Source organism: Periplaneta americana, chromosome 3 (assembly GCF_040183065.1).
Source record: "Periplaneta americana isolate PAMFEO1 chromosome 3, P.americana_PAMFEO1_priV1, whole genome shotgun sequence".
In the NCBI taxonomy this organism is placed as follows: Eukaryota; Metazoa; Arthropoda; class Insecta; order Blattodea; family Blattidae; genus Periplaneta; species Periplaneta americana.
The window spans coordinates 138,416,827-138,440,400 of record NC_091119.1 but is presented as its reverse complement, the minus strand read 5'-3'; the positions used below and the strand labels follow the sequence as shown (position 1 = coordinate 138,440,400).

Below are 23,574 nucleotides of genomic sequence, written 5' to 3'. Positions count from 1 at the left end.
TATATTTGTCTTACATGAATTCCATTCTTGTCTGAAAGCATATGTGTAAATGAAATAATTAAAGAGGTATTGGTAATAGCCCTTATTTATAAAAGTATGCTGTAGATATGTTAACAGAAAACCACAATTTTAAGTCACACAGAGTTTGTGTGCACTCAATGTGGGTTTCTGGTGTCATGTCAGCTCACTCGAGTTACATGGAGAAAAGGGGAAAATTGAGATGGTGTCAGGTAAAGTTTCTGGGTAGCTCAGTTGGTTGAGCCTTGATGCACTAAGCCAACAGTCCAGGGATCGATTCCCAGCCCCGGAACAATTTTTCCCTTGAATTTATTCAAATCTGCTTCACAGGGGACTCTACCTGAAAGCTAGATTTGCACAGTTCAATATAGTTCAGACAAGTGACTAAACTGAGATATAAAGTGTAAAGTGCCAACAGATTTGTGTTGCCAGTGTAGTTCTCGTTATTCAATACAGTATATAGTTTAATTGAAAAACAACCTCTTGAATTTACAGGCTGCCATTATTGACAAGGTAAAAATGGTTTTAATAAAAGAAAAAGAAAGGAGACAGGAAACCATAATTAAATATATAAATGAGATTGATTTTTAAGTAATTGCTGGTAAGTTTTATGGAGCGAAAGATTTCCTTAGGTATAGATAGAGGTGATTCCTCAAAATTCTAATTGAACCCTGTAGAGCCATAATCACTCTCTCATGGATGTTCTTCACGGGTAGATTGAGACATTTCCATGTATCTGCAAACTGTTAAGATATGGTACTGCTTGCGTCAAGCATATTACTTCTTTATCCTGAAGATGATATTTCGATATGTAATAGGAAATTATAGACTCGTATATATTTTTCTTTTCTTGACCTTTGTGGTGTTCAAATCGGACTGATGGGTCCAGAATAACGTATGTTTGGCTCACCTTGTGTAACTTGTGTCTGTAGTCCTCAGTGTCGTAAATAACAAACTGAAATTTATCACAAATAATATCATAGATATAAATATTTTAATTACACTAAGTAATTTTTAGATATTCATAACATTTTTAATTAGGAGTATATGTTTATGGCATGTTATTTATATAATTTATAACAAGGAAAGAACATCCCTCCCCTCTTTTACTTTTTTTTTTTTTAATACGATATAAAGTACTTTCACATTAGTAACAAGAAAAAATAATCAGCCCTTGAGAGGTCTGTTGCTGTTATTATGTATGAAGTATTAAGAAATTCTTGTATCTTCGCATCATTATTGTCTTATGATTTTAGGTCTGATGCTGAGAGTGTGTCAACGACCATTAGTCAAGACAGTCGCGGCAGTAATAAAGAGAACAGACCAGGTCGAGAATCACGAAACTCTCGGGATTTAGATGATGAAGTTGTACTGCGTCGTAAACCAGAATATAACAGGGTAAGTTGTAACATTTGTATAATTAAGCTGGAACACTTCACAAGGGACTCTGAAAAAATGGTATAAATTGAGGGAAACTGTAAATAATGAGAGTGGTTTACACATACCAAGAACATTAAAGATACAGTACATAAAATGATTTGTAATCAGCACTTGAAACTTTTATAACACACAGGATAATATTAAATGTTACAATTATTAAGTATTCAATTTAGAAAAGGTAAATTGTCATGCACATTATTTTAATTAGTTTAAAATATCAAAATATAATGCCTATATACATACCTCAAAACCAAACACGGGACTATTTTCTTTTTTTTACAAAAAAAAAAAAAAGTCTGATTTTTTTTTTTACTGTTTATATCTCTTATGTCTCAAGTTTTCTATTTGCTTTTCTAGTTCAAACAGTTTATAAAAAATCATCTTTTTCTGTAGCAGAAAAGTACCTCTTCACAGTCTCTAATGCTACAATTACATCTGCTCTTGTGGGAACACTAGCATTGTTATCATCATCATCACCACCACCACCACCACTTCACTACTGTCACCATGATCACCACCTTCATCAACATCACCACCACTAGTACAGGTGTTACTACTACTGAGATGTACAGAAAAGTAACAGCTGCCAACAGTTGGATTGCTAACAAGAGAGGGCTTAGACTAGTGAATGGATATCTAGTCTGAAAATGACAGCAAATTTAGCAGCTGTTCGTTCCATTCCTGCCAGATCTCTTGACGTTACCCGTTGCAGGCATGGCTGCCTGGAGATCGAAACTTTAGCACATATCTTGGGATTCTGTGAACAGGGATTGCTCTTGAGGAACTCTAGACATCGTCTTATGAGATCCAAAATTGCTGCTGCATTAAGAAATAAGGGCTGGATAGTAGAAGAAGAAATCTCCTGTCTAGCTGAAAATGGGTTGAGACGAGTTGATATTTTAGTGTACAATGCTGACACTAAACAGGGCATCATTGTGGACCCCACGATATGTTTTGAAGTAGAATGTCATCAGTCAGCCGAGGTCTACTATGAGAAGAAGTCGATCTATGAGCCTACCATCACTATTTCAAGCTGAAATATGCCTTAATTCACGTTGAGGTATTCGGCTTGCTCATAGGTGCTTGAGGGACTATACCAGCTTTTTTGTAAGAATTTCGACGGCAGTTTGCTCTGCCAACATCTCTGAGGGATGACATTGTGATAACAGTGTTAAAAAAATCCTGTTAAATCCTGATTATCACATGGTGCCACATTAATAGCAATTGTAATTTTTCATCCCCTTGTCTTTGTTTTTTTTTTTTTAATCTATGTTTACATATGTATATTTATTTTTTGAGGATATTCTGATTCCCCTCAATGGGAGGGGGGCAGGTTTTAATTAATTAATTACTTTTATCATGGAGATTGATGTCGAGAATGTCCTCCTCAGTTTGTTCCTCACTAATGATAACTAGGGGGCGGATTTTAGCGTGCTTATAAATAATCATGTAACATGTTTATTATAAATCTGGTGTAGTTTTCTTCCCTGTTTTTCCATAACTATGATTCCAAGTATTATTTCTATTTCCATGCAATTACTGAACTAGAATTAAGTTAACCTGAATTCAATTTAAGGCAAACCTTAATCCGACTCAAGTTACTACTAAAATAATGAAAGGGAAAAAATCTTTTTGTTTTGATGTTTCTTGTGACTGAAATTTAGTTACTGCTTATTCCCACATTCTCTTGATATCATACATAGTCTAATATTTAATTGAATTCCTAATCATTTAATTTATTAAAACTATTCCTTTTTTTTTTCTCTATTGTATGTCTTATTGGAATCGTTATATTAAAATCATTCCATTACGAATATGTTTTGTAAGTGTACACATGATATAATTTAAGGTTTTATTGGTTTGTAGGAAACGAATCGCAGTGGCCGTACTAAGGAAGATATTCAGATGATGAACCTGAAAAAGAAAACTCGTAAAAGAACCCGCAAGTTTGAGATTGATGGTGTTGTTGTAACAACTACAACAAGCAAAGTTATATATGGTGATGAAGAAAATGGAAAGGTGTATGATGATCACATATTCAGGTATGAATTGTAATTTGAAGTAAATAGTAATGTTAGTAATTACCATCATCATCGTCAAACAAGTATGGATTCCGTATTGGCCCATTATGGTCTTGCATCATCCTTAGGTTTAAATTGTATCGAAAATATTAAAGTATTTAAGAAAAACGTAAGATCGTTCAAACATTATCGTAAATACTTCATTGTATATAATAAATTCAGGTCGGATTATCTGTTTCTTTTACATTTATAACGTGAAATATCCATTTACAACACACATCATATTTATTAGCGTATTTTTCTCACTTTTATGGACAAAATATTGTTTTGAAATAAGGATGCGTAAATTATGCTAGGAATTGAAAAATACACACAATATCTTGCATTAAAGTAATTAATTTTATTGTAATATACTTATACATATTATATATATCAAACAATAAGTTCGTAATTACAATTTAAAATCTTCGAAAACGCAACACAACTTCGGCAAAATCATGGTTGCCTGAAACGAATAAGAATACAGTAACATTAGGTTTTATCATAATAATTTTATGGTGATTGGCTGGGGTGAAGGAGGTGATTTTTTTGCGTGTAATGACATTGGCTACAAAAGCAACCTTTTGTCACAGCAATGAGATGTGATGAGGCATCATCATGTGCGAAAGGAACAGCGATACAAAACTATAATAATAGTTAAAAACACAAAACATCAAGTAAGTGAAGTAAAGTAAAAAGAATCTTGCCCATTAATTTGGAAATCTTCCATGAAAATTTCAGTGATAAGTTTATGTAATTCATATTTCACAATATTTTACTTCATTTGTAGGAAACAAGAACTCAGGGAGCTGAAGATGCTGCAGAAACAAGAACAAAAGCAGTTTCAAGACTTATCATTTAAAGCACAGTTTGCCAAAGATCAACAGGTATGTTTGCTTTGAGTGCTTTCAAGATTCACACATTAATGAAAAAATAATAAAAAATAATAAAAAATGTGGAAGTTGTACTTGTACTTTGAGTTGCGAAATTATAGCATTAATTTTATAGTAAAAATATAAAAAAAGCATTTTATAAAATTAATTATTTGAAGAAATAACATTCATTAGCTAGAACCTATTTTGCTATTTTATGTATTTGAGAGGGATAAATGAAAAATAGATATACCTCATCTGTGTTACAGAGTTCAGTTAAATAAGTATAGTTTCAATTACGTTGTCAAAAAAGACAAACCATGGAACTGAAAAAAATACGAATGTGCATAGTTATATGTTGAGGATGACCCATTTTGCTATAATGGTGTAACATCGAATGAATGTTTGTGATTAAATTCAATAGGAACCATAATTGTATTATTGTAACTTAAAAATCGGCAATAGAAATATTACAAACAGCTGGTGCCTTCCTTCATGCGTGTCCGGGAATGATATCCATGTCCATGTCAGAGAGTATCAGAGTTGTACCTCTGGTCCACGTACTCTGTAGCAGATGAAAACAAAGATTAATATTATGCATTTGATAGCATTAATTCGCAATAATGAAACTGGCTTCAGAGGCTTGTAATTGTGATGAAATGTAAAGAAAACTGAAAAAGGACCAAAAAGCACGCTTCTTATTTCGATCACAATTGCTATGCTTTCATGCCTTTAATTGTTCTGTGTAGGTATGAGAAATGACTTAGCCATTGGATTGTTCATCAATTCTACCAGCAATTCCTACTCTGATGGAAAATATCTGACACTTAATAACTTTGATAATAACAGGCTAAGGTATGGTAACCCTAACGAAAGAGTCTCTGGTTCTCCAGGTTTCTACACTAGAGGGGGCTAAGGCCCAATGGACAGTGATGATATTGTAATAGCAGGAAATTAGTAAACAGATGCTAGAACCGTGAACAAACAATATTTCCGTAGAATTATGGTAAAAATCTTCTACTTGTTTTTATAATAAACAGCACACTGAATTTACACTACTTCCTAATGCAGATGCATCATAAAATGTCTAGTGCTGTGTGTCTAAGTTAATGACAATTTCAATTTTAAATTTACAGTGGACAGGTGGTGTTGGTAGAATTTTTAAGGAGGGTTATGACATAATTTGTAAAATCATTATAAATAATGCGATTTTAATATCTTTATTAGCTGAGGTGCTGATATCTTTTAGTTAGGGAGATTCACAATGCATTGAGTCGCATGGTGTGGGAGTAATGCTTTGTAATTTTGTTTCCAATACTTAAGAATCTGTCAGCCTCGGTAGCATAGTCGGTATAGCGCTGGCCTTCTGTGCTGTGGGTTGCGGGTTCGATCCCGGCCCAGGTCGATGGCATTTAAGTGTGTTTAAATGCTACAGGGTCATGTCAGTAAATTTACTGACATGTAAATGAACTCCTGCCAGACAAAATTCCGGCACACCGGAGACACTAATATAATCTCTGCAGTTGCGAGCGTTGTTAAATCATAATTTTTTTCATTTAAGAACCATAGTCTTGTCTCTGGACTTAGGCATCATGGCTGAGAGAAATATATTTTTCAGATATAGAAGTTCCATACAACTTCCTCTAGAAGGAAAGTAAAGATTTGGTTTGAAATATTCAACAGAGTTTATGACATACAACTTTTTATGATACTCGATTTATTACAATGACAGCATGTTACTGGTGATAGCCTACTCATGCAGCACAGTATTGCTAATGTGACAAACTATTAAGTATTCATGTAAAATAATTTTCCTTAGTTCCTTAACATCTGGAGCAACGATTTTGAACCTTATTGAACTCATATTAGACTGAAAAAAATTATCAAGGAACACCATCAGCTATTTTTAAGTAAAAATTTTATCGCTAAACACTAGTATTAAGATTATGTTTGAGGGTTCAATTGCTAAAATTCGTATCTTTTGGTATTTAAAAAGAAAAGAAAAAAATACGAGAAAAAACTAAAATGTGACCAAAAAGCAAGAAAATAATGAAAATACTTACAATATACACAGAAGAATATACTAATTTGGATTTCTTTAAATTGACACTCAAGATGGCAGATCAAATTCGGTTTTGTAACAGGATTGTTGTCAACAAAAGTAAAATGCGAAACTCAATACGGATTTACACTAGCATGACATTGACAATTGCTGGTAGATATGACTACTACACAGCGAGATCTTGCTCATCACGTACCTCACTTCATACTGTATTTATTAAAAAATTGTTTTTAAAAATCATAGACAGTAGAACCTCAATTATCCAAAACAGTAGGGGCAGAGGTGATTTTGGATAATCAATTTCTCTGATAAACCGTAAATTCCAGAAATCCCACTTACCTGTGAAGGGAAAAAAATTATGATTAAAAAATGTCTATTGTTATCCAGGTAATGTAATAGTATATTATGTGTTATGTTAAAATTAACAATATTTTTATCAACAGGTTACTGCTATATGCCGCTGCAATAGCTTTTCTGTTGTCTTATTGTTTTCCTTCTTACTGACCTCTAAAGAAAAATATATACAATACTTCTATAATTTATCTCGACGATTTTTGTAACATTCATTATTTTCGTTGCTTTTTTTTCGACCTACATCTAACTTCAGTGATACATCTACTTGATCTAGTGAACCTTCTCTGTGTACTGGATGAAAATCATTGTTCCAGAGTTTCTTCATCTCATTGGTAGAATAATCCTTCATATTGTTACAAAAATTACTTGTTTCAGGATAAGCGTTTTGAACAAGAGAAGATGACTTTGTTACGAACATATGAATCTGACCTGGATACATTAATACGTCAACAAAGACAACAAGTTGAGAAAGCTGAGATGCAGCAGGAAGCAGATTTGCGTGTTTCCTCGAAGAAAATACGCGCAGAACAGGAGCGTGAACTGAAACAGTTCCGAGATGGACTCAAGCAGGAGTTGAGGTTGCTGAAACAAGAAGTTGACCTTATGCCAAAGGACAAACGCAAAAACACCTTTAGAGTCAGGAAAGAAAAGCTGGAGACGGATCACGAAGAGAGAGTAAGTATTTGAGGCTCTTTTCTCAGGATTCCATTGATCAACATTTGTTAAATCTAAATGAAATATCATGAAAAGTAATTTCATCCAACTATGTATTGGAGAGAGGCCCAACATCGTGTTGACTTCACATAACAGAAATCCAAATGCATGCCATCTAGTATAGATTGAAAAAAGCCCAAATAACTCTTAATACTGGACAGAGAATGCTGGTAAATTTCTTGTTGATGAGGTCATACTACACTTTATCATTGATTTTATTCGTGTGTTGGAATTCTGTTACCATTCAAAGCTATTTTCCTTAACATAGAATCACAAGTATTTTCAAACAAATCTTGTAATGTACGTATGAAGTGCAATGAGTGCTTAATGTACAGGAAAAACTGTTTTTGGAAAAACTGAATGAGAACCACGAATCTTCTCTACGACGATTGAGTGACACCCATAGAGAGAAGATAGCTCTTATGGAACGGCAGTTTCTACAGCAAAAACAACAGGTGAGTTATATAAAGTATACAAAATACTTTCAAATCTATTTAATTCAATTTCAATTTATTTACATGGAGGGTCAAAGAAACCCTTCAATGTAAAATATTATTTTTCGTTGAATTTAATTTTTATTATAGCTAATGCGAGCAAGGGAAGCAGCTCTGTGGGAGTTAGAAGAAAGACAAATTCATGAGAAGCAACAATTAGCCAAAAGACAACTCAAGGACATCTTTTTCTTACAAAGGCATCAGGTAAGATCTTTGTCTTTCAATATAGAACTAAGTCTTTCTCCTCACTAGATGTGGATTGGGGCAGAGGAACTTGGAAATTCATTCACATAAAAATGCAACTCCTTCCCTTGTGCTCCTTGTATTCCCCTTGTTCTCTGTGTATCACCCTTCGTCTTCTCGTATTTCTTTGTCTTATGTGTGTTCCCCTTGTTCTCCTGTTCCCCTTGTTCTCCTCATATTCCCCTTGATTTCCTATTCTCCTTGTTCTCCTGTCTTCTCTTTATTCTTATTTTCCCTTTGTTAGCCTTGCCTTCTCCTTGTTCTCCGTAAATATCTCCTTGTGGCATTTCTCGCACAATCTGCCCATAGTTCTACATAAAGATATGTAGCTTAGTAAAATTATGCACTTGTCGATTTTTGGTTTTATTTTGATCTTCAATTTTGTATGAATCCTGATTTGGGGCTTTTAATAAAACCATACTCATATTATTATCATTCCTTGTGTTATTTTGAGATTCATTGATTTTACGTTAATACTGACATGATGTAGCTTTTATCATCTAGTCTGCTGTCAAAAAATCTGAAAGTTAGAATTTATAAAACAGTTATATTACTAGTTCTGTATGGGTGTGAAACTTGGACTCTCGTTTTGAGAGAGGAACAGAGATTAAGGGTGTTTGAGAATAAGGTTCTTAGGAAAATATTTGGGGCTAAGAGGGATGAAGTTACAGGAGAATGGAGAAAGTTACACAATGCAGAACTGCACGCTTTGCATTCTTCACCTGACATAATTAGGAACACTAAATCCAGACGTTTGAGATGGGCAGGGCTTGTGGCACATATGGGCGAATTCAGAAATATTTATAGTGTTAGTTGGGAGGCTGGAGGGAGAAAGACCTTTGGGAAGGCCGAGACGTGGATGGGAGGATAATATTAAAATGGATTTAAGGCAGTTGGGATATGATGACTGGATTAATCTTGCACAGGATAGGGACTGATGGTGGGCTTATGTGAGGGCAGCTGTGAACCTTCGGGTTCCTTAAAAGCCATTTGTAAGTAAGTATGTGTTGACACGATGAAAATTGCACTTCTTTAAATAATTCAGCCAAGTTTTGAAAGAATGTCGTAGTACTTATATTCTGTTACAATGTAATTTCTCCATACACCACTCCCTGGATGTAACACCATCGTTCATACCTCATATTCAAATATGCTGTGGGTTCTACTGCATAACACTACTGTTGAAAGAAAAAATTTTCTTTATGAGGTGGATTGTTTTGGTTTACAGCTGGAATTAAAAACAGTAACGCACGGAATAGAGGAGTAAATATAGCAAATATGTTCAGGTTTCACTCGTGTATATGTTTGGAATCTGTTCTAAGCAAGAATTATCTTCATAATCACTATATTATCAGCTAATCAATAGTGAATGATGTGAGTTAGAAGTTTCGTTAAATAATCTGCAAAGAAATATTGACATTTTGGTGGGCTCAGTAGACTAGCACTATGAATTGTCGGTCCCTGTTACATTCTGTGAAAAGAATTTTAGTAAGGCGGGCATTGTTGAGATTGGAATGTTCTCTCTATTCCCAGATGCTGATTCGGCATGAAAAAGAATTGGAACAGATTAAGCGCATGAACCAGAGGAAAGAAGAGGAACTCATAAAACGACAAGCAGTTGAGAAACGAGCTCTTCCTAAACGTATTCGCACTGAGATGAAAGCAAGAGAAATGATGTTCCGTGAGTCAATGCGCATCAGTATGGCCACTCAGCCTGACCCTGAAGAGGAGAGGGATAAGCTCAAGAAGGTAAACTCAAGCCATTAATAGTATATAGTTAATTTATTATTTTTCTATTATTTTAACATCTTCTTCTTCCCTTCAAGTATTAGGCCAAATGGCCTGTTACGATCTCACAGTTGAATTTTCAATCCAGCGCTTCTTTGGACGACCGAGAGATCTCTTCCCGTTTGGATGATAGTGGAGCATAACTTTTGGGATTCTATCTCTATGCATGCGATGCAGATGATTTATCCAGTTGTTCTGATAATGTTTTACGTGATTAATTACATGTTCTAGTTGTAATTCTTCCATTACATCTTCATTGCGTTTGTGACCCCATTTCGTATATCCCGCTGTATATCTCATAAATTTCATTTCATTAGCCGTTATTCTGCTTTCGTCTTTCTTCCTCAATGTCCATGCCTCACTGCCGTAACAAAGTACAGGTCTCACCAAGGTCTTGTATAGGTGAATTCTAGTATGCCTTTGTACTAGGGAAGGTTTCATAATGTTGTTAATTATTCCCATTGTTTTGGTGTATTTAGAAATTTTCTGTGAAATGTTTACTTCATCGAAAAAAGATAATGTGTATCCAAAATATGTAAAATAATTTACTCTTTCTAATATTTTTTAATCTAAACATATTTTGTTAGGCACCGGATATTTTCCGCAGAAGGCCATAATTTTAGTTTTTTCTTTATTGATTTTCATATCATATTTAATTCCAATTTTGTTAAAATTAAAAATTGAACTTTGTAATTCATCTTCTGAGGATGCCACCAGAGCTAAATCGTCTGCAAAAAGTAATGAATCTAGTTGTAAATGTCTATTGAGTTGTATATATCCATGAGGCAATTGTTTCCATTCTCTAATTATTTGATATTATTTTAACGTAAAGAACATAAATTTATTGCTTGAATTAATTTCGTTTATTTTCCATTTACATTTTGTTTGCAGTTCCAAGAAAACGAGAAGAAGCGTTACCGAGCAGAGCAGACGAGGTTTGAACTGAAGCATGCCCGCCAGCTTGAGGAACTTCGTGCCACTTCTGAGGCAACTATCAAGGAGTTGGAGCAGCTTCAGAATGAGAAGCGTAAGTATAATGCCTTCCATGCAAGTCAGAAAAAAAAACACAAATTTATTTAACCTTAGATGTTATCATTTTAAGAGAGTATTAAATTTGACACTAAACTTCATTTGTGCTAATCTTAGGCTAGTTAGTGCTCGATATAATATTGAACTTACAAGTTTTATCGTAATCTGTATGATAAATTGCATAACTTTATGAATAGTCTTTCATTTATTGGTCGTTCAAAACGAAGATATGTTTTTGCTCCTTTGCTGAACGGTGAGACAAACTGTAATGTGGTAACAAAACTAAATTTGTAATTGATTTTGTAACCTCGATGGTACAATGTAAGTTATTTATGTAACAGGTAAAATGCTGATGGAGCATGAGACGATGAAACTAAAGGAACAGGAGGAGGCTTACAGCCGTGAGCTGAAGGAGTGGAAGGGTCAGCTGAAACCTCGCAAGCAGGTATAGTAGACATCTTAATGAAAATGTATTTTTAATGTTACAGATATGAAATATTTATTCTTTATTGTTTGTCCCCTTTCCTTGTTCCCAATTTACAAAGCGTGATTTGATTTTTATAAGACATATTATTTATCATATTGTATCACAGTGAAGTACTGCTCAGCATTTTGCACTTTTTACATGTCACAAGCTTAGCATTATCATCTTCCATTCACATGAAAGTCATCTATATGCAATGGAAGACTGCTGTGAGAGTTTAGCAGATTCAAATAATTGTGTTTGCTTCGTAATTACACCAAAATTATTACACAGTAAATCTTCATTTGTGGAAGAAACTATTAAAAAGAGGTCTTTCGTTACACATTTATTCCATATATCCTTGTAGAGAATGCTAGTTTTAAAACTATATAGCATAGTGCAATTTAACTTAAAATTAAATTTATTAGTACAAAAGTACAGAACAGTATAGTCCATTGAACCATTTTTAAGCCCTGTGGCAGCACCATTGCTTGTAAAGTATTATTTCTCACTGCTTGAATTACCCTGCAATTAAATTCGTACATAAAAAACAAAATTCCTTGTTGCAAAAAATTTTATTTTGATTAGTGGGTCTACTGTGCTATTAATTTAATGAAAATTATGCTGATTATGATTATAATGATGAACATACTTAACACGAAATACAGTATATAGTAGTATATATTTATTTAATCTGGTAGGGATAAGGCCATCAGGCATACAATTATAATTAATATTAAATTTACAATTACAATAAAAATAAAAGTACTAAAAGATTATATGATTATAAAGGCTAGACAATTTATTATACAAGAAATAGTGCCAAAATAATTTTTTACTACTTTTTTGTACCAAAATGGCTAATTTTGTATACTGAAATCTTGCATTTTATATTTGCCAAAAATAATATGGTTATTGTCATAACCATAATGTCTATGCTGATTACATTGAAACATTGTTATTTGCATCATATGAAACCTTCACTCAGCAAAGTGGACTTCTGTTGTATATATATGTACATATTTGTTGAGAAGTGCACAAGCTCTTTGTATTTGTGTTTTCAGTATCTTTTTTTGTATAACATTACATTTTTATTTCTTGTAGTTTTTCTGTTTAGCCATCTTTATTGTCCTGTCTCTCTCACTCGCATAATTAAATTAATATACCAAAATTAGCTAATATATTCTCGTAGTTTGATATTCACTTTTTTCTTTTAATTTGGATTTAATACTTTGTAATAAGGGAGTGGTACAGCTGCAGTGCAACTCTTGTTCAGTGTTTCTAAATCTAAATTTTCACTTATGTAGTGTTCAATTTCTGTAACCATAATTAGCCATATAATATGCCTACTGATCTGTTGCTGCTTCATTGTTAATGATCAAATTAGTACACTTGAACAACATTTTCACTGCATAATTATAATTTCAGTTTTATTTTCCTTTACACAAAAACTTAAATTTATTTGAAATCTTAATATGCTATAACTAAATCCATATTTTTAACTGAACTCTTTTCACTTAATGTATTTTGATTATACTAAATACATAATATTGTCATTTACTCAGGAGGCTGTCTACAGTAAAGCAATCACAGTTCATTCTTTTGAGAAGAAAAAAACCAAGTCGAAATCTTCATTATTCCTGCAGAAATCTCTACATAACACATCCAGATAATACAAATGCTATTTAATGTATTTACCTATAATTATTTGATTCTGAAATTGTTCAGTCCTTGAGATAACTTTAGAAATAGCACATTTATGTTTATATACAAGGTGATTCACGAGGATTTACCATCACTTACGGAGCTTATTTCCAAAGACATTTTGAGCAAAAAATGTCATATAAACATTTGTCCTAATCTTAATATTTTCAGAATTACACTAATTTGAAATTGTTTGTAAAATACCATTATTCTTGAGTTTTAAGGCATTGGTACGTTTAACCAAAGGTCCCGGGTGCAAGCCCAGCCCTGGAACAATTTTTCCCTCGAAATTATCCAAATCAACTTTACAGAGAGTTATACCTGAAAACTTGATTTGCATATTACGTATATTAACAGAAAACCACAATTTAAGTCACATGGAGTTAGTGTGCACTCAATGTTGGTTGCTTGACGGTTTTCAGCCCACTTTGATGTCTGTGGATATAGAGGGAAAAATTGGATCGGTGTCTGGTAGAGTTCCTGGGTAGCTCAGTTGGGAGAGCATTGGTCTGTTTAACCAAAGGTTCCTGGTTCGATCTCGGCCCTGGAACAATTTTTCCCTCGAAATTATTCGAAGAACATTTTTTCCTTATGAGTAAATGGCAATAGATATAACATTTTTTATGGTTTTTTGTTATAAAACTTTTGCACTTCTGTCTTAAAATAAGTTTTTAATTTCTATTGTAGTATTCCATCATAACATTCACATTGGGCTAGTTTTTAAACACATCACATGTGACCCTTGGTAACATAAACACAGAAACATAATAAAATTCTTCTTATGTCTCTGATAATGTCTTCTGCAAGGGTAGGAATTTCTGGGCTTTTCATATGCCCATATGATTGCATGTTGTAGCATTTGGAGATGGAGTTTGCCAAAGCTCGTGAGATTCTACAGTATGGTGGTATTCCATTGGAGAAGGTCAGCACTCAAGTCCAGAATCGCCTGAGCATTTCCAATGATTTCCATGTTCCTCGAGCCTCCCTGTCTTCCGGCACAACTCGTTCCTCTCCATCTCTTACTCCTATTCTGGAACGCATTGAACGTCGGTCACGCATAAAGTCAGCTCCAAATAGTGGACCTAGTTCACCCTTCACACTTCCCCGTATCTCTCACGTTCCACGTTCTCCTTCCTCTTTGGCTCTCAACAAGTACTGATATTCTTTAATTAAATAATTTTATCTAAATTGTTTCCTTCTTTTTCCCATATGAAGTGGAGATTGAGATTGGGAAATTTTTCAATAATGTACACATGTATACATTGTATATTTATACTAAATTATGCTTGTTAAAAGTTTTGATGGGTAGAAGCTTTAATATTTGAATGTTGATTGTTATTGTTTCTTGTGATCAGACAAATGTACTTAAAGTACAAATATATTTAAAATTAATATTAAACACACAGTTTAAAATTGAGGCATTAACTTCACCTTGGTTTACTTTTCCTTGAGATTCAAGTTTATAATTATTTTTTAATTTTCCCCATGTTTTGGACATCACTTTTTACTATAAGAATGTGTTTAGAGCAGTTGTATTCATCCTGAAGTATGCAAATACATCTTCGGGTTATGTAAACTATAAAAAAAGTAATGTTCATGATAAACACCAAATAATTAGAGTTAACCACAAGAGAACCAGACTAAAGGACATGTAATTTATGAATGTCATTGTTTTCTCTCTCCTTTATGCAATTCTTATCTAGGCAACATTTAATATAGATTCTACGACGATTTGGTGGCTAGAGCGCTGGATTCATAATCCTGTGGATCCAGGTTCGATCCCTGGTGTATCCCTGATTTATAATTTGTGTTCAGCAAGATCTACATTATTTCGTCTCATTGCGGGTGTACTGTAGATCAGTCTCCTATGGCACACCCTGGGAAAAAACTCTGTTTGTAAATTGGTCTATACAACTGGCTTCATATGGATGAATGACAGCCAAGTACCCACCATTAGACCCCCCCCCCCCCAATAAAAAGTTTAATTTTATTTCACATTTATGTTGGAATGAGACTGAACTCTCTTCAACAAAATTAAACATTTTTTTTCCGTAATACTGTTTTTCACATTTTAATCACGCAATGAACCTTTTTCAAAATATTGTTGGAGCAATAAACAAACAGATGCCTTCCTTCGGTATTACTTTCTTCTTTGAAAATTGTTGCTGCCAAGAGAAAATTAATGTGTTAGGCAGTAATATATTTAATAGCTTGATTCTTTTCGTGTTTAAAATACCAGTATATTATATACTAAGGCTTTCGAAAAATAATGGCAACATAGTTACTGTTTCACACTAAATTTATTTAGATTACTTTTAGCATTACATACTTCAAATATAGCCCCCTGCCATTCAACAATATGTTGCCACTTCCTTGGAAGATAGCGGACCCCATCTGCAGCATAATTTCTGGATATCTCACTGATTTATCTAAAGCTCTTTGGATGTCAACTCTTGATTGAAAGTGAATGCCTCGCTTCCGCCCTTCTAGCAATAGTTCGGTATGGTAGGACTTCTCTCCCTATGTAATGCCCTAAAGAACTGAGTTGCATTTTTCCCTCTTGAAACGAACATTTTAGGGCAGTATTACTTACTATAAATGGGAAAGAGTTACTGCATTTACAAATTATGGTTACTCAGAGACTTTCAATATTGCAGATTTATCAAACAATTTCTGCTCTGTTAAGTACCGTACTATAATATTCCAATGGTCACCACTAGGAGCACTGATTTACAGCATTGTTGCCATTACTTATTACTTATTACATTATTTTGGATGCAGTTTATTTAAATTATTTTAGATGTAGGTCATAGACTATGTGGAACTTGAATTATGTACCATAAACTTATGAGGCACAAAGCTCGAGAGAAATAATATCTACAAATACACGAACAATAAAAGTTGAATACTACTGCTGTAGATAACTTATATGTTAATAGATCCGAAGTAAAGTAACTTACATCATTATTTTAAAATGGAATAAAAGCATTAATATTATTCTGAAATTTTTAAAATTAATTTTCATTCGTTGGTTTCCTTAATTTCATTTCTTATATCTATTCATACTTTCGCAAAATTTTAAATACTTACAAAATCCGTCACAAGTTTTATAAATAGGGCATATCTAATGAACTGAAAATATACTTTGGAATGATGAAGAACATTCACCATTTTCATAATTTTATTTTAGTTTCCACTACCTGTTTATCGTACTTTTTTTCGAATTGAATCATATACTATTAAAGGATAAATTGTTGGGAGCCATAGATCTAGCTTTGTTTTTGTATTGACCAATGCATTAAACATTAAACTTCCTTTTTCTGTTATTCTGGTGATTTCTATTCTTCTCTTAGCTGTCTCCTGGAGATATTTAGTAGATATGTTCATATTGTATCTGAGCTACTTTTGGTGTTGGAATCTTAAAGCTTTTGGGTCGTATGCATGCAATTTCAGAGGTTGTACTAACAAAGCCATCATTTTAGTCGAAAAGCAACACTACATTCCTCCTTTTATCTCTATTTTGTTTTAGGTTGGATATTTAACTTCCTTTAAAATTAATCATATTTATTCACAGCTGATCCAAAACTATATTGTCTGATATGAAAACATTGTATAAATTTAGCCTGAAAGTTGTTTCCCTACAGAAGATGGTGTAAAGATGTTCTTTTTTTATTTATCATGTTTAACATGGGCAATTAAATTACACCACACTTATATGTTTGTGTGAATGAGATGGCATTTTAATGTTTCCTTGTATGAAGAACCCTTTCCTAATTAGGACTAGATTGTGAACACAATAAACATTTGATATGTTATTAATTTGAGAGTTGTCAGTTTAGATATAATATTAACAAAAACTTTGTCTACAAAATATAAGCTTAGCAAAGTAGGCAGTTGTAAAGAGGTCAGTAGGTCATCTAATGTCAGATTCTGGCTGTAGCATGATTTTAACCAACTGCTTACATCTTTCTGTGGATATTACAAAAGCATGAAATACAGTATCCTTGTACTCAATTAATGCTTATTGAAATGGGAGCAATTTAACATATGAAAACTTCTCCTTCAATTACTACAGAGAAGAAAATACAGATTTCGAACAAAATAAATTGCTTTGAATATGTACCCACATCATATGATTATTGGTTTTCCCGTTTTAATAGTGGCAGAAGTAACCATTGGAATGGAATTATATTAGTAGATTAATAAAAATCGATTATATAGAATATAATATGAAGATGACCCATAAATAGGTCGAAACATGTAAACGAGGTACGTTGAAATTTAACACAGGAAAGTCTTACCATATACATTCCGAAGTGATACAGTGTTAAAAGTTGTGTAATCAAGATGTATATATATATATATATATATATATATAATAAAAATTGTTTATAAAATTACTGTAAATTTATGCTGTATTTGTCTTAAATACATGGATGTAAATCGAGTTTGCTTGTTTGGAATAAGCCTTCCTTTGGTTACAGATGCCATAATCAGACTGAAGTCGGTCATTTATTGTGGTAATGTTAATATTGTTACAATAAAAGTAATCTCAGTATATTAGGAAAGTTGGTAATGGTTATAATATTCATATTGGTAGTATCTCGTATAATTGAGATATGTGATTTTGTAGTATGATATGTATAAATATTTCTTTTAATTGCAAAGAGTAACTAGGTACCATATTGGCACAAATCTAGTCCTGTATTTATTTCTTTTTACATAAAAACGGCCATGAAAACTGTACTCCTATTATAATTGCAGCCTAGTCCTTTCCATTCGTAAAAGAAGTTTACTTCATAGAAGCTGTGGACTGCTATCATATTTAATTCTAAAACGCAATACCTTTCTTAAAGAGCAATTATTACCCTCTGATATTCGAGCACAAGAGAAGTACTGAATGACTGAGGTGCTCGTGGTTGACTGTCTTAAGATTTTGTGGGGATGATGATCAGGTGCTTTGTTAAGGAAGAGAGGAACGTTAATTCATTATTTTCTCGTAGCCACACAACTGACAAAATCAAGAAACAGGTAGTAGAAATGAACACTGATTTAGTCATTGTCCCAGAGAGATAACATCTCACCTTCAAATGCTAGACGTTGTTGCTAAGAAACCTTATAAAGATACCTGCTCAGAAATATAATGACTCTTTGGTTGGAGGGATCATGCTCTGGGCAAATTGAAAGAAACCAAGTGTGCAGTTACTGGCCTGGCATGAGCTAGGATTAGCATTGAGTCAGTTGTGAAGGGTCTGTGTTCCTAATAACATGGATGGCAGTGAGGATGACATTTTGTGGATGGATTACCAGCCTGGAAAGACCAGTTTCAGTTCTAAAGAAGAGGCAATAGAGGCAGGAGGAGGAGGAAGAAGAAAAAGGAAAAGAAAATGGGAATGACTATAATGAAGACTGGGAGTGATAACCAGAAGAGGATGTAACTAAAGACTAGAACTGAAATAGCTTTAAATATGTATATATGCTATAATATTTTCAAAGTGTAAGTCATATTATATTGAGATATTTTTATTTTTCCATATAAAACATCTCAAAAGCTTGGAGGCATATTGTATTTGAGCTCATAATAGACTTGGGCTAATATGCTCAGGTATTCTTTGCTTCAATTTATGATACCCAGAATTTTATAACCTTTATTTCCACGAAGAAGACATTTGAAATGTACCGGTACTTAACATTTTAGACTTATTTTACGAAAATAAGGTAACAGCATTATACCAAAGTACATACTGCAGTAATGAGGGTGGTAGGCAATATATTTTGTTACAGAGCATTCATTAAAACAATATATCACTACACATTATGTTGGTGTACTTTTTTTTAACTGTATTGTAATAAAATGTTTATCATCCCATTATGATCTCTTAGAGACACATGCCATTTGCTTTGTGTTGATTGTCCCATAGTTAGGAATGAATTTCTAACATGCATAGTATTTGTTCTATATCATTTCATGCTTCAATTTCGATGATTTGTTGATTATTCCTACAGTTATTTGATATATCATCGGCTTAGAGTGTATGGTAGGTTTATTATCAAAAAGGAAATTTTTACAAGGGAAGCAAAAAACTGAGTTTCAGAGTTAATTTAAACTCAGTTTTTTTGCTTCCCTTGTAGAATTTTCTTTCTGGTATTTAGCAGGTTTCCACTCTAAGCCAACAATATGTACATTCCATATGCATTACTTTACCTTTAATGAAGTTATTATTACGACTATATTTTACCTTGATTCCTATAATTATTTGTTAATATATTATCAAATTTTTGTTTTAATTTCATATCTTTTCATGTGAAGTTGAAAATTTTGTTTTCAAACTCTAAATTTACTTAATGAAATTATATTCAGAACTTAATTTGTATGTGATCATTTTATTGAGCATTTCATTCCCTTGCAGAATTTTTGCTTATTCTTGAATGTGAACTCCTACATATGGCCTCCAAAGGCTTAATGGCTGCAGCAAATCAGAGATGTGCAGCATCACCTAGTCAGAGTAATCATTCCTCTCACTGTTAAAGTGAAGAATGGCACTCAGGCATAATTACTGTATTGTATTTTAAAATTTCGTAACTTATCAGAATGAATTACTAAGTACGCAAAAAAAAAAAAAAAAAAACAACTTCAGTACAGAAGAAATAGACATTTTTGCTGCATACAACAGAATGTGAGAAGTGAGCTTGCAACAGAAAGAACTTTATTCTTCTCTAATGCTCGTAGATAAAGTAAATATCATTATCGCCGTAGCTAATATATGGTGTCATGGATTTTCATTCATATATTTAAGTTGGCCTCGGTAGCATAGTTGGTATAGCGCTGGTCTTCTATGCTCGAAGTTGTGGGTTCGATCCCAGCCCTGGTCAATGGCATTTAAGTGTGTTTAAATGCGACAGGTTCATATCAGTAGATTTACTGGCATGTAAAAGAACTCCTGCGGGACAAAATTCCAGCACACCAGCAATGCTGATATAACCTCTGCAGTTGCAAGTGTCGTTTAAATAAACCATAATTTAAATTTTAATTTTTTAATTTTTCATACCTTTAAGTGGGTTGCTTATACTTACGTATCTCATTTTAAAAGAAGAGAGCTGCTGTTTCAAAACCCATCATACAGATCTGTGTTTATAAGAAACCAAACACATATGATCATTCTCAATCACTTGTTTTGGCGATCCCTTCAGTCCTATTGCACCATGAGTATGTAGTTCTTGACTCTTCGGATAGTGTATGTGCTTCCCATCCAAATGGTCCATGATTCAATTCCCAGCATGGGCAATGGAAAAAATGTGTCTTCCCATGAAATTGGACGTTTGTCCCTTGTGCTGTTCTGTGTTGTCTCATCGTGTTGTTCACCACAGGACCAAAGAGACCCACATTGTGAGCTTGTCTTCATTGTTTGTCCAGAGATATGCCCTCCCCTATACCACATTGGATTAAAAGTCTCTATTAAAAGGATATTGTAAAACTGAAAGAAGAAATAAAGACAAATAGTTCTTTCCTAAACTCATCAACTACAGTAGCATAGAATTGTATTAAGTTAACGTATTTTACTTTGTGACTAAAAATTGTTTAACTTCCAAGGTTGAATTTAGCTGGGTCAATAACGTTTTTGACGTCATTCACTTGCATAAAAAGGATTTAAACATTTTTATGTGCTCAGTAATATTTTATAATTATTATTGTCTTGGATTTTCCTTCCTGTGGTAGTTATGGGAGGATTTGACAGAAAATTCCACGACAATACCAGTTAATAAGGAATGAGTGGCAGGCCTGTACAGTATTCTATTTACTGTATTCAGATTTACTTACTAACTGCATGTAAGCATATTTCAGTACGTTAGAAATGTTCTCACAGAGAACTAACACCTCTTGTTTCTGTCTCAATCTCGTGTAGAAGATGTTATGGCTGTGTCATAGCCCTTTGCTGTTGGCTTTCATCGTGTGCGGGAGATTTGCAGTGGAGTCTCTAATTATACAAACATTTTTGTTGCTTTTGCACAATACTAAAATATGAAAGCAATATTTTATGTATTGAATAAACTAAACAGCTTCTAATACAAAGATTACGTAGTCTGTGGAAACAAATACAAGATACAAGCTTAGATAATCCATTTTGTACAAGTAAAATTGGAATTTTAGCAATGATAATGCTTAAAAGATACATTTTGAGACTGTTGCAAAAAGTATTTTCACGTCTGTATTATATTTATAAATATACAATATCCTATTCTTATATGTATATAAAGTATGCAAATTTTGGGAGCTTTTGATAGTTTAGTGCATTTACTGTCTTGTTAATGTTATTAATATGTTAATCCTGCTACCTTTAAAACCTCTTCTGAATATGTAAATGTGCTATATTCAGTGTACTTGAACTGGGAGATGCGGGCTGTTACTTGATATGTACTTGGTTGGCACTTCATGGTCACTTTCATGCCTTCCTTTTGTCTGGTTCCTTTTTGAGGAAACTACAACTACCTTTGTAAAATATAAAGATTTCCTAGCCAAACCCTCCTAAGACATGGAAAAGCTGAAACATCAGTTAATTGGACCATCATCTGCCAATTAGGTGTGTAATATTCCACATTTTAGATTAACATTACTTACTTTGATTGGGTGTCGTTAAAAAGAAGAGGAAAGGTTATGTGTTTGACTTTATTAGTAGGATAACTCCATCTGGATAATAATTATCTTGTAGCAGTAAATTAGCTCTTGTAATGGTTGGTTATATTGTGCTACAATGCTAATATCCATTACAACTGATAAATTTATGTAAATGGTTCAAATTGTAAATGTTAATGTAGCTTTAAAATGCTCTTACTTCAGAATGTTCATTTGATAATGTTAATGTATTGATATGCATGTTTGTAAATTAGCACACTGAACTAAAATAATGACAGTACATAAACAATATAGTCTAAAAAAATAAGATGATACAGCATAATCATATTTTAAGATACACAAATCAGAGCTAAAGAATATAAGGGCTGGCTCACAGCTGCATTGTAACTGGTCTCGCTCTCATAGTAGAGTGGCTTCACAATGACACAGTTGGTTGACCATACTCCTTGCAACATCCATTCAGCACTTGAAAACTCGTACTGGGAATTAGTATCTAAGGGTGCTATTCATAGGCATTTTGCAGCACGCGCTACGAGCATACTAAGCTAGCCCTGGCTATCCACTGGTTACTAGTACAGAATTCAAATCATATCGTATCGCTAACACTGGTTTATAAATACGAAAAACGCCGATCATCCACCAGAAGCCCGCACTAAAAATGTCTATGAATACGGCCCCAAGGGATTTTTATATCGCTAAACAAATAGGTTCAAATGTGTTGGCGTAGGCTTCCACAGCCGTTATACATGGTCTGTGGAGAAACTTCCGGGCTTATACCGTGTTGTCTTGGTGCTAGTGGCTGACATTTCGACCGCTGTGTTGTGGTCATTCTCAGAGCAGTGGATAAGGAAATAGTGTGTGAGCTTGTGTGGTATATAGGAGTCTCAATGGGAGAGGACTTCCAATGATAGGTCGTAGGTTCTCCTGGCATATGATTAGTTCTTTGTTGTCCAATCTGATTGAGGTCTGCGGTGTAAGCCCAGAAGTTTCTCCACAGACCAGGTTCAAATGTCTTTGATTCAAAGCGTAATATGAGAATTTGATTGATTCGAAAGGAGGTTTAATAATTGTTACTTCAAGATTCAGTTCATTGAGTCAGTATATGTTGATAATTAAATTTATTGCACCTGTTGCAAATGATTAAAATTATTTGTGTTAAATAGTTACCTTTTTTTTATTAAGAAGCCAAATTACTTCAATATTGTGCGAAATGAAAACCTTATAAAAAATTTCGTACTTGTTTTTCAAATTAGTTTCTTTGTCAAAGCAAAAAGACTACTACATTTTAAAAAAATGATTAAAGTAGGATAACATAAATTATAACTCAAATTTCTAAATATAGAATATTATACAGTACTGCAGATCAAAAAATCATGCAAATAAAAATAAATGGTAATTTGCACTACATGGGATGCTTGCAAGCTGTTGTGTGGTTAAAAGTTACGTTGGGTATACTACCTATCTAGAAAAATAAAATAACTGGTTATTATACTAGTGTTCAAAATAGTCGTAACTTATTGAATTCAGATTTTACTTTCTCATTTAAGAAGTATTATGATGCTGCATAAAATCGATTTTCATAGAAATACACGTTTTCAGCATTCTTTATATAGATAAAGTGGCTTTAGGCATGCTATCTGTCTGTTCACATGTGTACAGCGATTTTTCCAGAATTATTGTTCGGATTTTGTTAATATTCAC

At 33.3% G+C, this 23,574-nt stretch overlaps 1 protein-coding gene across 4 annotated transcripts in view; it reads left to right on the top strand.

The window, feature by feature from the left end:
• Positions 1-23,574, top strand: part of Slik (Sterile20-like kinase) — a 108,475-nt gene that overhangs the window by 75,807 nt on the left and 9,094 nt on the right. For 2 of the 4 annotated variants that reach the window (XM_069821672.1, XM_069821671.1), the window contains 10 exons: positions 1,275-1,416; positions 3,325-3,500; positions 4,309-4,405; positions 7,182-7,481; positions 7,856-7,975; positions 8,105-8,218; positions 9,791-10,006; positions 10,937-11,072; positions 11,416-11,519; positions 14,098-19,900. In XM_069821672.1, the coding sequence (XP_069677773.1) occupies positions 1,275-1,416; positions 3,325-3,500; positions 4,309-4,405; positions 7,182-7,481; positions 7,856-7,975; positions 8,105-8,218; positions 9,791-10,006; positions 10,937-11,072; positions 11,416-11,519; positions 14,098-14,400 (1,708 nt within the window). In that variant the 3' untranslated portion in view covers positions 14,401-19,900. Of the gene's footprint in view, positions 1-1,274; positions 1,417-3,324; positions 3,501-4,308; positions 4,406-7,181; positions 7,482-7,855; positions 7,976-8,104; positions 8,219-9,790; positions 10,007-10,936; positions 11,073-11,415; positions 11,520-14,097; positions 19,901-23,574 lie in introns of those variants that run through there. The other 2 variants (XM_069821674.1, XM_069821675.1) reach the window with 1 other exon arrangement.